The sequence below is a fragment of the Peromyscus leucopus genome, chromosome 7 (genome assembly GCF_004664715.2).
Source record: "Peromyscus leucopus breed LL Stock chromosome 7, UCI_PerLeu_2.1, whole genome shotgun sequence".
NCBI classification, from domain to species: domain Eukaryota; kingdom Metazoa; phylum Chordata; class Mammalia; order Rodentia; family Cricetidae; genus Peromyscus; species Peromyscus leucopus.
This window is the reverse complement of record NC_051069.1, coordinates 88136456-88151163: the sequence shown is the minus strand read 5'-3', so window position 1 is coordinate 88151163 and position 14708 is coordinate 88136456. Positions and strand designations below refer to the sequence as shown.

The 14708-nt window shown below is 46.9% G+C and overlaps 1 protein-coding gene across 4 annotated transcripts in view; it reads right to left on the bottom strand.

Moving 5' to 3' along the window:
• Window positions 1–13132, bottom strand: part of Dzip1l (DAZ interacting zinc finger protein 1 like) — a 40842-nt gene extending 27710 nt beyond the window's left edge. For 2 of the 4 annotated variants that reach the window (XM_028869963.2, XM_028869965.2), the window contains exons 1-3: window positions 12648–13132; window positions 9821–9932; window positions 1063–1638 (exon numbers count right to left, since the gene is read on the bottom strand). In XM_028869963.2, the coding sequence (XP_028725796.1) occupies window positions 1063–1563 (501 nt within the window). In that variant the 5' untranslated portion in view covers window positions 1564–1638; window positions 9821–9932; window positions 12648–13132. The other 2 variants (XM_028869964.2, XM_037207875.1) reach the window with 2 other exon arrangements.
• Window positions 13133–14708: the final 1576 nt, after the last annotated feature.

Genomic DNA, 14708 nt, shown 5'->3' with positions numbered 1-14708 from the left:
TACTCAGGAGGCAGAGCCAGGCAGATCTCTGTCACTTGCAGTACAATCACATTGGACAGACTGCACTGACAGGTTCTGCCCACTGCATACTTAACAGAAATAAACCTCTAGTTGTAAGAGGAATATAAGTTGGATGGGGCATTTTATTGCCCCACCCCATACTAGCACCCCACATTGCCCCAAACTATGAATCTCCTGAAAAACCTAAAATCCAGCATGATCTGTAACTACATTCTAGAGTCTGGCCCATGGCCAGGGTTAATATCTCAACCTACATTTCTGGTGCAGTGGATTCAAATGCTTACGCGCTGCACTGGCCATCTGTCTGAACTATGAAATAATCTGTCTGAACTATGAAATAATCTGTCTAAACCTGCCTCCACTATGCCTTGCCACACACCCAGTCAACCTCCACATGCTTCTATGCACACATGCCTTTACAGGGCACACTCTGCATACATACAAACTCTTCATCCTTGTACATGCACAAACACACATACCTTCCATACATACTCAGGTATGTATACTACATCTCCTTCATTCATTCACATAGACACCCTTACCTATAGTCTCTATATGTACAGACAGACATTTACATCCCTCACCCCCTCAAACACACAGACACACATCATAAATACATTTTTATATTAGACCTCGCAGCTGAGATCATTGTGGTAAGTCAGTACAAGCACACATTACACAATACATATTCTACAGATATCATAGAGGTACTTCAATCATTTGCATATATGCATTTAACACACCCCCACACAGATACAAACCTCATACAGTCACACCTTCACACACTACACCTGCATCCTCTCCATGCACAGGAGTACTCCGTATACATAACCCTGTACACTCATCTCTCACACATCCATTCTACACTTACATAGCATAGCACCCAACAGCAATCCTCAGACTCTCAGAATGCCACCTCTAAAACCTGCCCCTCACTGGTGAGAGTGGCCTCCAGTAGTCCCGTGGCCCAAGGCAGTACCATTCATCTGGCCTGGTGCCTAAGGTGCACAGCCCAGGTTCCCCTCAGCAAAGAATCCTCACCGTGTGGTAGCTGTGGGCACCGGTCTGCAGGAGCAGCTGCTGCAGGGTGCTGATCATCTTTCGCCGACGCCGGCTCTCCTCCCGAACACCCTTGAGCTCATCAGCCTGGCGCCCCAGCTCCTGCTGGCCACGCTGCTGCTGGCCCAGGCTGGCCTGCAGCCGAGCTTCCAGCTGCGCCACGCTGGCACTCAGGCAGTCCTGGCAGTGCAGGAGGTACTCGATGATGAGCTGTGCCAGGCGCAGCACCTTGAGCAGCGCTGGGTCCACCGGCTGCCTACAGTGGTTGCACACCTCTCGATCCAAGTTGCAGAAGGTGACGCCAGCAATGTTCTCCTGCAGGGTGGCCACGTCCAGCTCCCGGGCCACACGGTCCACGTCCACAGCGCTGATGCGCCTCCAGTCTATGCTCTCACGGCGAGGCTGGAACTTGAAGGTGGGGAGTGTGTAGGCCCCAGACAGCGGGCCACTAAGGCCCTCAACAGTGGCTGCTGAATACTGCATGGGCAGGAGAGGCTCTGGACTGACCACAGGGGTAGAGTGCCACCAAGGCCACTGGCCAAGGAGCTGAAAGAAGACCTGGAAAATGGAAGGGTCCAAGTCAGACAAGTTCGAATGGCTGTATCTTCCATACACCTGTTCAGCCAAACCTTAAAGTGGAGCACAGTGATTCGTCTATATAAAAGCTACTCAGTATGATGCACTGTGTTCATATGGCTACAGTGTGGGAAAGAAAGGTGGGATTTCCATTGCACAGATATGTATGTGAATCCTCTGCCTTGAGCAAGTCTCTTCCTCGTAAACCTCCTGTGTCTGTGGGGAGCAGGAAACCCACTTGGAAGGACTGTGGTGACGAAGGAGGCCAGTGACACACCCAGCCTACTGCCTGGCACCTGGTGGGGTCCTCAGGAACCCCCTACAGACCACTGCAGTAGTGCCTGGCAAAGAATTCGGTCAAGTGTACAAGGGCAACACTACAGTTACTTTGGATAAAGTCCAACAACTCTCCCGGAATGGCAGAGACACCTAATGGCCACAATAGTGCCTTGTGTTACACCACATTCTAGTAGCACATGTCTGGACTACATTTCCCAGTTTCTCCTGCAGTAAAGTGTGATCATGTGACCAAGTTCTTTCTGGTGGACTGTAAGTGAAATAAGGTCCAGCCCAGCCAGGGGGAAAGCCGCTATGTCTCTGCACAAAGTGTGCCCAGTCTATGGTGGCCTGATTGTTTATTTGTTGCCTTTTTTTTTTTTTTCCTGCACTGAGGATTACACACAGGGCCTTAGGTGTGCCAGGCAAATGCTCTAATGGGGAGCTTCACTCCACGCCCATTAACAGATTAGAGAAAAGAGCTTTGTTTTCGTTTTTTCCAAAAGACTAGGATTCTATTTCCTGTACTCTCGGTAGGTATATTTGCCAGCTTTTTATCAAATTGCCACAAGCTAGAATCACCTGCAGTTAGGACATGCCTCCATAAGATCAGGCGGCGTGCAGGCGTGTGGGGCATTTTCTTAATTGATGATTGCTGTGGGAGGGGCCAACCCACTGTGGGCGGTGCTACTTCTGGGCATGTGATCCAGGAGTGAATAAGAAAACAAACTGAGCAAGCTATAGGAGCAAGCCAGTAAGCAGCGTTCCTCCATGGCTTCTGCTCCAGTTCCTGCCTCGAGGTTCCTGCCTTGAGGAACTGACTTCATTGAGTGACTTCCTTTTAATGATGGCATGTGACCTGAGAGTTGTAAGCCAAAATAAACCCTTTTCTCCGAAAGTTGTTTTTTTTTTTTTTTTTGGTTTTTTCGAGACAGGGTTTCTTTGTGTAGCTTTGCGCCTTTCCTGGAACTCACTTGGTAGACCAGGCTGGCCTCGAACTCACAGAGATCCGCCTGCCTCTGCCTCCCGAGTGCTGGGATTAAAGGCGTGCGCCACCACGCCCGGCTACCCGCAAGTTGTTTTTTATTATAGTGTTTTATTACAGCAATAGAAACCCAAACTAAGATGGTAGGCATATAATTTCTCTTTGAACAGTAATTTGACAATATCAATGGGAATTTAAAATTAATACATTACTACTAAGAATTATAAGCCAAGAGGTGGTGGTACATGCCTTTAATCTCAGCACTTGGGAGATAGAGGTAGGCAGATCTCTGTGAGTTCAAGACCAACCTGGTCTACAGATTGAGTTCCAGAATAGCCAGGGTTGTTACACAGATTTTGAGAAATCTGTCTCAAAAAAACAAGAAGGAGGAGAAATATCATCATCATCATCATCACCATCATTATTATTATAACTATGGCTGGAATGCAGTTCAGTAGTAAAGTGACTGCCTAGCATTCATAAAACCCTGGATTTGATCTCCAGTACTTAGAGAAAAATTAAATTTTTGGAAAAAAAAATCATTTCTTAAAGACAGGCCTGATGCATGAGGACCTACAATCCCAGATACTTGGGAGGTTGAGTCAGGATGATCATGAGTTCAAGACCTGCCTATACTACAGAGTAAGTTCAAGGCCAGCCTGAGTAATTGTCAAAAAATACTCTAAAGGGGCAGAAGCCTGGGGCTGTAGCTCAGTGGTAAAGTACCTACCTTGCATGCACAAAGCATACACACACACACAACACACACACACACACACACACAGAGAGAGAGAGAGAGAAAGAGAGAGAGAGAGAGAAATTCTTAATAAAAAGGTGAATTATAATTTACTCTACAGACAAACTCATTTGCACAAAGGTACCTGTGAAAAATTGCCATTGCAATATTATTTATAAAAGTAATGTACAAGAAAATACATAAGAAAGCAAAGTACAGCAGGTAGTGATGGTGCACGCCTTTAATCCCAGCTCAGAAGTCAGAGGCAGGCAGATCTCTGAGTTCAAGACCTGCCTGGTCTACAGAACAAGTGCCAGGACAGCCAAGGCTACACAGAGAAACCCTGTCTGGAAAAACCAAAAAAAAAAAAAAAAAAAAAAAAAAAAGAATGAAAAGTACAATATGGGATACAAATGGTATTTCTACTCTGTTGTTACAAGGGCAAGACAGTATTATTATTATTCCTAATAGGGAATAATGGCTTCATATGTGCACATCTACACACATACATGTATATGCCTTTCTTTCTGGTTTACTATTAATACAATCACATTTAATAATAACTCAAAAAATTGCATAGCTATAGATCTCATTGGGATGGCTGTCTGAAAGACAAAAATGAGACCATGGGATAAATAAATGGATAGATGGATGACAAACAGCAGGTGGTTAGATAGATAGAGGAGCCTTACACGATGTCCACCGGAGTGATTTATACCTGTTCTGATTATGTAAAATGTGCACGCTTGTTAGTCACAAGATTCATTTACATGCCTGATTTCATAATCACAGACTTTCTAAAACAGCCTTTAAAAGCTATTAGCACTGACTACTTACAGGAAATGGAAGCGCTGTTAGATTTTTGTTTTTCTTTTTTTTTAGTTTTCACTTCTCTATGTTATTCAAAGTTCTTCCCACCATTACCTATTACTTTTATTATTTTTTTTTGAACTAAAAAAAAAAAAATACAGTTTCCACCCTTGCGGATTGACAGTCTAAGATGAGAAAAGGTACACAGTTCCCCATTTATCAAGTTCTTCCCAGCCTGTGTGATCCAGTCATTGAAATGCAATCCAAAGGCAGAGAAGAAAAGTTTATCTTCCTTGTCAACTTGACTGGGTTTGGAGTCACCTAGGAGACACACCTCTCAGCTTGTCTATCAGGCGTTTCCAGAGAGTATTAAGCCAGGAGGGAAGCCCCACCCTGGATATGGTCCGTCCCCTGGCCTGGAGTCCCAAACTCAGTAAGGCAGCATTCTCTGCTTCCTGTCTGTGGAAGCAGTGGTCCGCCACCTCACACCCCTACTGCCATGCCCACCCCCACCCCACTGTAATGAACCGTATTCCTTTAAATAGTAAGCCCCAAAAGACCCATGTTTCCTTAAATTGCTTTTGTTGGGTATTTGTTAAAACAACGAGAAAAGTAACAACACAAAAGGTCACAAAACTCATGAAAGAAAAAAAGCCTTGAAGAAACAGTGGGGCTGGGTGGGCAGAGAAGGGGCTCTAGGAAAGTCCCTGTCCCTTCTGAACTGCCTTCCTCTAGAAAAGGCAGTGGCAATGGCCAGGCCAGCTCCACCTGCTTCCCAGGGACTATGAGAAGCAGTGAGGGGGAGGGGAGACAGGGGAGAGGCTCAGAGGTAACACCAACATGCTTCATGCAATCTCTAAGCTAAGTATGAATCTACAAATAGATATGTTACACCGAGCCTGTTATGCACCATGAGGAAGGAGAAAGACAACACTTATGGGTTCCAAAGATTTTAATAATTCACTACATAAGAGGGTCACTGATCAATCATGGCTGCAGGACAAGGACGTGGGAGTCTTGTTTCTCTTAACGGCCCCAAGCAGGGGCAGAAATGGGGTTTGTAAGTATAAAATTCACAAACACCTGTTGCCAAGTTACAGTTACAATTTGCACCAATCAGAAATCAAAGATTAGGGGCTTCCCTGAGTGTTCCATCATTGTCAACCAGCAAATGTGCAAGCCTTTTAGTCCAGCCAATCAGATTCATCGGTTCTTTGTGTTGTTAGGACCAGCCATGTTTCTAGAGAACTAAAGATGCATAACCACTATTTCTATGGTTTAGGGAGGAAGTTGATCAGCCATTGGAAAGTTCTCAGCTCCCCTAGGGCTTGGGAACCTGAAATTAATTTCACCCTACAGGTAAAATGAAGTGTGAAGTCAAAATGGCAGCACACAGGCCAAGACGCATTTGCCTGCTCCCTTCAGATACAGTACCATTATGCCAGTTCCACAAACTGGAAGTCTGGACAGAATGTCTGGTCTGTCTCAACAAGGGAAACAGGCTGAAATGCAGCGACACATTCATGACCCTCCAACGTTTGTGGACCTGAACTTGTCAACTGTGGTAAGGCTCTCTTCTTGAAGTTTTACTTTAACTCAAGGCTCACCCCTTTTCCCTTAAGCCTCTAATTCATTTGTTCACAAAGTGTTCCCTTGTTTACTGTATACCTCTTTGGGCTTAGCCCAGCTGCCAGCATTGTGAATAGTGTGTGCTGTATTAACCACACCCCTGCTCCCCACCTTGGGGTTCAGTGTGTGGCTCCTTGCTGCCACTGTGCTGGCTGCAGACCTCTTTGGTTGATCCTCAGACTGGTCATAGGATGTCCTGAGCTTAGCTCTTCAGTTTCAACTCCTCTCCTTCATTTCTCAGATACTCTTCCAAAAACAACACCATCCAGCATAAGCATCCCGCCATGATCGGTATATTTTCTACACTATTCGATACGCCAGGTTGCAAGCAAAAGAGGAGTTGTGTGACATGGTACTCACCATGCTTAGCTCCAAGCTGCAGCCTCACTACCAGAGCCTCCGAGACGACTGCTCACAACAAGCCCTGCCTCTGAGCAACAGCAGGTTACCAGGCGTCCTGTGCACAAGGGTAACAGGACACCTGCTTCCTGTCCTCCCAGGCCTGAGAAGCTCACTCTTTAACTATTTAAGCTTTGGCCTCCCGTCTTAGCCAACAGTCATCTCTTTAGTGACAAGGCCACAGCTCTCCATCACCAGCTCTCTCTCTCTCTCTCTCTCTCTCTCTCTCTCTCTCTCTCTCTCTCTCTCTCTCTCTCTCCTGCCAGCCTACCCATCCAGCAATGATATTCTTTTGCCTTTAAGGCAGAGGTGTGGGTGCCCCCTACATTTATCCACTGTTCACCCTCCGGCCTATGTCTCATTGCATGTTCCTGCGGATGAGTCCATATACTCACTGTTTCAGCTACTCTGCTCTTGACTGAGCCTTGGGCTACCCCCAAATTTCTTTGCTCAGGTCCTTTCTGCCTCTTGTGAATTTTGGATCCAACTTTTCCAAACTGCTTAGATTTCAAACTCAAGTTCCAACAGTGTCAGAAAAGTAGCATTAAATACAGGAAATGCCAGGTAAGACAGAAACCTCAGCACATGCTTCATGACAAACTGATTCTCTGCCTCAGTGTCTGAAACTCAATAAAGCTGTGGTTCTCAGAGTCCTCCGCTCCCTGGGTCAGCTCCTAGTTCATCACCTGAGAACATGTTAGAACCCAGGACCAGGGCTGGGAGCCAGCCTACTTGTAAGGTATCTGCCCCCAGAAGCATAAAGACCTACATTTGCATTCCCCAGAACCCACATAAAAGCCAAGCATGATGGCACGTACAAGTAACCCTAGCACCAGGTAGGAGACAAACACAGGCAGATCCCTGGAATTCAGTGGCCAGCCAATTTAGCCAATCAGTGAGCTCTGGGTTCAGCAAGAGACCCTCAATAACCCAGGTGGAGAGCCCACAAGATGGTTGGTTCATCAGGTAAAGGCATGCCTCATAATTCTAATGACCCAAGTTACATCCCTGGGGCCCACATAGATGTGGGAGGAGAGAACTGACTCCACCAAGTTTTCCTCTGATCTCCATGTGCATGTCCTGCCCCCTCCTCTACATCACACACACACACACACACACACACACACACACACACACACACACACACCAACAAATAAGGCAGAGAGCAGTAGAGAACCTCTACAGTGGAGTACTGAGGATTATGGCAATGGGGAGAATGTTTCTCAAAACGATTTCTAGAGACTAGAGTGATGGCTCAGCAGTTAAGAGGTCTGGCTGCTCTTACAGAGGACCCAGGTTCTATTTTCAGCACCCACAACACAACTCACAACTGTCTATAACTCCAGTTCCAGGGAACCTGAAGCCCTCTTCTGGCCTCTGTAGGCACCAGGCAAGAATGTGGTATACCCAAAAAGAACTTAAGTAAGTCAAATGTGGTAATATCTACACTTGAGAGAGGTAAGATAGGAGTTCAAGATCATCCTCAGTTGCATAGTGAATGTGAGATCACTATTTTTGAGATGGTCTCAAAAGTAAATAAAAAATAGACGGGCGGTGGTGGCGCACGCCTTTAATAACAGCACACGGGAGGCAGAGGCAGGTGGATCTCTGTGAGTTCGAGGCCAGCCTGGCCTACAAAGCGAGATCCAGGAAGGCGCAAAACTATACAGAGAAACCCTGTCTTGAAAAATCAAAATAATAGTAATAATAATAATAATAATAATAATAATAAAATATATTATTATGTCTTAAAAAAGAATGTGGTATGCATACATACATGCAGGCAAACACTCATACACATAAAATAAAAATGTATTTAAAAAAATTCCTCAAGAGCTGCCATCATATGTTGAGTCATGGAGAATAAAGATATTTGTCCAAGGTCCAGAAGCCGGACTCAAATCCGAGCAGCTCAACTCCAGCCTGGGCTCTCAGCCACTGTCTCTGCAGCCTCTCAGGATAGATTACCCTCTGTCACTTCCTTCTGTGCCTGCTCAAGATGGACACATGCTTCAAGACTCTGCTCATCTTGACTGTCACCAGAAATCCCTTCTAGGCCAGAGTCCAAATTTCCTGGCTCTTTTCTGGGAATCCAGAGCACTAAGTATTCAGTCTGGTCCATGCCAGCAAATGACTCCCAAGCCCTTGCAAAGAGCCAGGCACTACAATTCAGAATACATGGGATCCCAGACAATGGTTCCCTCCATGATGAAGGAAGGGGAAGAGGGGAGGGGGGAGGAAGAAATGAAAGCGAACATCTCTCAATTCCATGCACAGTTCTAAGGTTTTACATATGTTTCCCCACTTATTCTCACAGCAACCCATTACACAGATGGAGAAACTGGGGAAGTGAATAAGGAAAGGAATGATTTTCCCACAATCACCTAATTACAGTGTCTGGCTCCAGAGTTTATTCTCCGAAAAGACAGAGAAATATGCAGAACTTACCCTAGAGAGTGGTTAAGTATCAGGGTAGGATCCAAGAAGGGGTCCACACCAAGACACGGCTGTGTTCTTCCCTGCCTGCTCCCCCATGTCTGAGAGTTTCAGGGGCTGCACACTGCCTTATTTTTGTCTACTGCACCTCAGTCTCTGACCCACTTCCTGGTGGCTATTAAACTGAACAAAACTACCAAAGCCTTATATTATTTGCCTCAAAATTCCCTGTTCATGGGGTTCTGGGGAAATGAGGCTAGGGCCACCAAGAGTTAGAATCAACGGGACAAATGAGTTATCCGTCTTTCCTTCGGACTCACTATGGGGAAATGCAGTCACAGTGTAGTAGTGCTAGACAGCTGACCACCTGCAGTCACAGATGGATCCCACTGGCTACTAAAGGCTCGGCTCTCGTGGGTGGGCTCAGGCACATCAGTGAGCCCTCCTAGTGCCCAGCATGGCCGTCAAGATCCGGCTTCACAGCATGCTCTCCAGTGTCTCCAAATCTTTCTTTTTACATTCTAAGCAAACTTCATAAACACTGTGAGGGGAGACCCCACTCTGCTTACATACAATTCTGAAGTAGAGTTCTCGGTTCATGAGGTTTTACTGCACCCCCAAAAGTATCACTCTTATCACGTTCTATGACTCTAGAAGTCTGGTTCTTAGCAGTCTGAGGGTTCTGGCTTCAAAAGGTAGACTAGAAATAATGAGAATTCATACAGATGGTGGTCTCATGGTTATAGCTATTATTTATCAAGCACCTTCATGCCAGGTGCTATTTCTGTCTGACCCCACAAATCTGAATTACACCAAACAACCTCCCAATAATGATGGCAGTGGTGTCATACAAATGATACAACAGATTATTTTTCACTGTGGAAACACAGTACCTGAGATTTCTTGAGCAGAATGGAAGGGCTGCCAGGGTTCACAGCAAATCATCACAGGGTCAGTGCTGGAGACCTTAAATCCTCACCGTACCTCAGCTCCAAAGCCTGCTTCCTGGTAAGGATAAGCAGAAGACAAAGCACTTGAGCATGTAGCTGGTTACCAAGAAACAGCACACCCCAGGGACAGGGACTCGGGCCTTCTCCAGACTGAGCTACAGCAGACTGTTTTCCCACATCTGGGAACAGAAACTCGAGGGAGAGATGATTCACCGTCATTAGGAAATCTGAGGCTGTGTTACCTGTATCTACACGTTTTTTGACGGGGTTCGGGGAAACTCCCCAATCCTACTTTACCCCCATGATCCAAACGGAGGTTTATGCTAGTATTTCAAGCTTGCTCCACTGTGAGAGCGTTCATTTCCCCCGTAGCAATTCCACACTCAATGTTTAAAAAAAAAAAAAAAAAAAAAAAAAACCTGCAGCGGTGTTTACTGCCTCCCAAGCCAGCGGCTCTGTAAGAAAACAAATCCTGGAAGCTGGCGACTCTTCTACCAAAGAGAGTATTCACAAAATTGCCCAAACATCTAATTCTCTTTTTCATTGACATTGCATCTACACATCTTACTGTCTCTTTTCCTTCCTCAAAAATGAAACCAAGAAGAAAGTTCAGGAAGTGCCAGGCTTCTAAGGGGCTGTGGGCAATCATTTACCAACTTGCCCTGGCTTCCAAGCTAACTTCACAGTGCCTGCCCTGGGGAACTCCAGGCTTGTCATTAGTGCTAATTGTCATGGCTGCCAAGGAAACCTTCCCACAGTTTGCAAACAGGCTCTCCACACACCAGAGGCAAGGGAGCGCTGGAGCCCCTGATGGGAAGGACTGCAGAGCATTTGTACAGACCTCAGTCTAGATCTCCGAGTTTCTCGGTTTATTTAAATAAATGTTTTCTTAAACATTAAAAACAGGTCTCGGGGCTGCATCCACGCTCAGAACTTCCAAGCAGCAAAAGAGAGATTCACTCCTGGAGGCACAAAGATCTCCCTTGTGGCTGCCCATCTCTGCCCAGCAACTTTAAAATGAGTTCCTCTTAACAGTTTGTTTGGTGTGGTGTGCTGGTGGGGACCCAATGCAGGGCCTTGTACACATGACCCCTGGCAGGTCAACCATGCTCCAGGGCAGGCCCTACTCACAAGCTGGGCAGGTAGGGAAATGAGGGTGGAGAGGGTGAGGGAGTATGATCAGAATGCATGTAAGAGATTCTCAAAGAATTAAGAAAAAAAACACTTATAAAAGCTATTGTGAATGTTTATCACACACATTTACCTCAGTGGTAGAGCAAGTCCCTGGGTTCAATCCTCAGCTCAAAATAAATAAATAAATAATAAAAATGTAGGTGGAGCCGTAACTGATGCCTCTTGAGAGTATCTCAGAGAAGAGGAATAGGCCTGACATTGACCTATCCCAGGTACAGAAGTGTCAAAAACAAACAAAACCTGTTTCACATCCCCAGAAAGAAAACTGACAGACAGACTGTACCAGTGTTCCTTGTCTATTAAAGCGTTGTTGCTTCCTAACAGAATTCTCCATCTTTCATCTGGGCCAGACTCCTCACTGGAATTGCCAGGCCTGGTGAGAGGAAAGTGGTCACTCACTGGTCAGCCTTGTTGGCCACAACTGCCCCTTTCTGCAAAGTGGCCACAGGACATTCAGAACTGCCCACCAAGTGCTCCCCTTCTCCACTTGGTGTTCTGAGTAGCACACTTAACTTTCTAACAAAAGCTCAGCTCCCAGGCAGAACCCACAAGCCCAGCCGCACAAAGAGGTTCTGCCTCCAACCTGAGACATGCATCTGAGCCCACAGTGGGAGATGTCTCCAGGTGCTGGGTGTTGGCAGCCAGACAACCTCTGAGCAAAATTGTTGTTTTCACATGCCACACCACACCTTGGGGAAGGAAGGAGGAGGTAGTAACCATCTTGCTCAGTAGACACACTTCCTCACAGGAGGATGGAGGAGGCAGGTTTGGAACATCTCACACTCACTAGGCCTCACCTAATCCTGACAGAAACCAATTCCTGGAGAGCTGGCCAGGACAGCACAGGCCCTGGGCCCTTCAGGATCCTCTCTAAAGGCAATCCTACCCAAGCCCTGTCCTCTGCTCCTGCCTCTTAAACTATTGCCCTGTACCTACCCAGTCTCCCATGGACTTCTAATCACATCCACCTCTGATCCTAACGCTGTGCTCCTGCTAAACTTCAGCCTGGGACCGGAAGTGAAGGAACTAGAGATGCCAATATTTGTTTAAAAATCATCTTGTTAGAAACCCACCCCACCCCCGCCCCTGCCCCCTTCTCTACAGAACTCAGATCATTGTCCCCTTAGATCACTTGACTGTTTTCAAACTCCATTCCCAAGACCACCCTCCCGAAGAAGGGGGGGGGGGGGGGATGTGGAAGGGGCCTGGGTGTCAGTCATCTCATTCCGCATCTCCAAGCATGCCAGCCCTTCGCCAGCAGGGTACCTCAGTCCAGAACAATCCGAGGCCGCTGGGATGGAGGCGTAGGGAAGGAGACGTCGTGAAGCACCCTGGGCCACGCAGCTCGGTTCCTTGGCTGGGTGACCGCAGCCACTAATGTTTAACCTGCGCGCGCAGCGGCGGAGTAGCTCCGCCTGGAACCGCGCTCCCTCCCGCGGCTCCCGGCTAGATTCCAGGCATAGTTTTCCGGGGAGGCCTCGGTCACCCTGGGGGTCACTCGGAGCAGGGGCTGAAGACTGGAGGTCTGGGGAAGGTGCCACGTCCTCACTCACCCCACCCACAGGTCCAGACTCACCCCATCTCCGCAGTGCAGCCCGAGGATGCTGCCAGCCAGGCGGACACTATTAGCCGAATGCAAGGATCCTGCACGCCTCTCCACGCTAGTAGCTCAGGGCTCGGGGTCTGCACTGCCTCCCACCCCCACCCCCAGCAGAGGCGGAGCCTCTCCGCAGCGCCCCGGAACAGCTATTTTTAGAGCTGTAGGGGATGGAAGAAGGAGGGAATGCCTCTTTTACTCTCGCTAAGAAAATCCAGCATCTAAGTTCCCAGGCCTTGATGAGCGGCAGGACAGACACCTTCGTCTCCCTCCCTTCTCTTCCACATCTCACCCATGGCAGGATGCAGCCACTGTCCGGTAAACTAGGCCAGCGGCTGCTGCTCTGCAGGCATCTCTGTAAGCCCGCCAAACTAAAGCGTTTATTGCCAAGGCCCACATAAGGAGACACTTCGAGAGTACTCCGTTTGATCAGATGGCAATCATTTTCCAGATCCCTTATGCAGATCCCAGAAAGCCGGGGCAGAAGTTGGAGGGAATTATTTTCTCTCTCCTGATTATGGGTCCTGCTGCCTTTTCGTTGATTCTCATTACTTTTAAGTTCTGGGAGGTTTTGTTGTGTTTTAGGGCCTTCTCTCACCAAGGCTTCAATATGCCAAGCTCTACATTTTGGGACAGCAAAGATGAAAGTACTGGAAATAAGTGTTGGCGACGGTGGGGAGAAACTCAAATTTCTGTGCGTTGTTGATGGGAATACAAAATGGTATTACTGCTGTGGAAAACAAAATGGTGACTCCGAGGAGAAGTTACTTTGGGTTGCTGTATGATCCAGCAATTAACATGTTGTGGTGTCTTGAATTAGAATGGCTCCCATAGGCTTATATATTTTAATGCTTGGTCACTAGGGCGTGGCACTGTTTGAAAGGATTAGAAGGATTGGGGGTGTGGCCTTGCCGGAGTAGGTGTGGCCTTGTTGGAGGAAGTGTGTCACTCGGGGGTGGGCTCTGAAGTTTCAAAAAACCCATGCCAGGTCCAGTCTCTCTTTCTCTCGGCGTACAGATCGGGATGTATCTCTCAGCTACTTCTCCAGCATTGTGCCTGCCTGGCACCATCCCCTCCGTGATGATAATGGACTAAGCCTCGGAAAACTGTTAGGCTCGCGATTAAATACGATTCTTTGTAAATAGTTGCCTTGGCCATGGGACACTGGTGTTTAAAATAGCACTATCCGGCTGGCAAGATGGCCCAGCAGGGAAAGGGCTTTGTCCCCAAGCCTGATGTTCTGAGTTGAATTCCTGTAACCCACACAGTGGAAGAGAAGAAACAACTCCTTAAAGTTGTTTTCTGACATTTGGGCATACAGAGGCACACACACACACACACACACACACACACACACACAATGTAAAATAAAATAAAAGCGTTATTCACAACAGTCAAAATGTGGAAAAAATCCAAGTGCCCATTGACAGCTAATTGGATAAGCAACACATGGTTTATACATATAATGGAATATCATTTACCCTTAAAGTGGAAGGAAGTACTGGCATGTGTTATAACATGTTATAACATGAATCAGCTTTATTTTACTCCATTCAGACTACTACAATAAAATACTACAGACTGAACAAGAACTCATTCCTCTGGCTCCTGGAAGCTAGGAAGTCTAAGATCAAGGCATGAGCAGACTCCATCTTTGCTGAGCACCTATTTCCTGATAGACTCATGGAAGAATCTAGTCGTCCTCTGGAGACTCTTCTGTAAAGGCACTGAATCCAGCTGTGAGGTCATGGTTAGGATTCATGACCTAATATTACACTTCCTAGAGTCCCCATTCATAATAACATCACTGCTATTGTTTGGTTAAGTACCCTGCACCAAAGGTCCATGTGGTAAAGCCTTGGTCCCTAGCATGGTACTACTGAGAGCTGGTGGGACATTTAAGAGATAGAACCTAGCAGATGGACTTCAAGGTATTAGACCTTGAACGTGATAGTGAGCCCCCAGTTCCTGCTTTACTGGCATGGAGTAAGAGATTTCACTCTGCTATGATATATTACCTACCACAAGCCTAAGCAATGG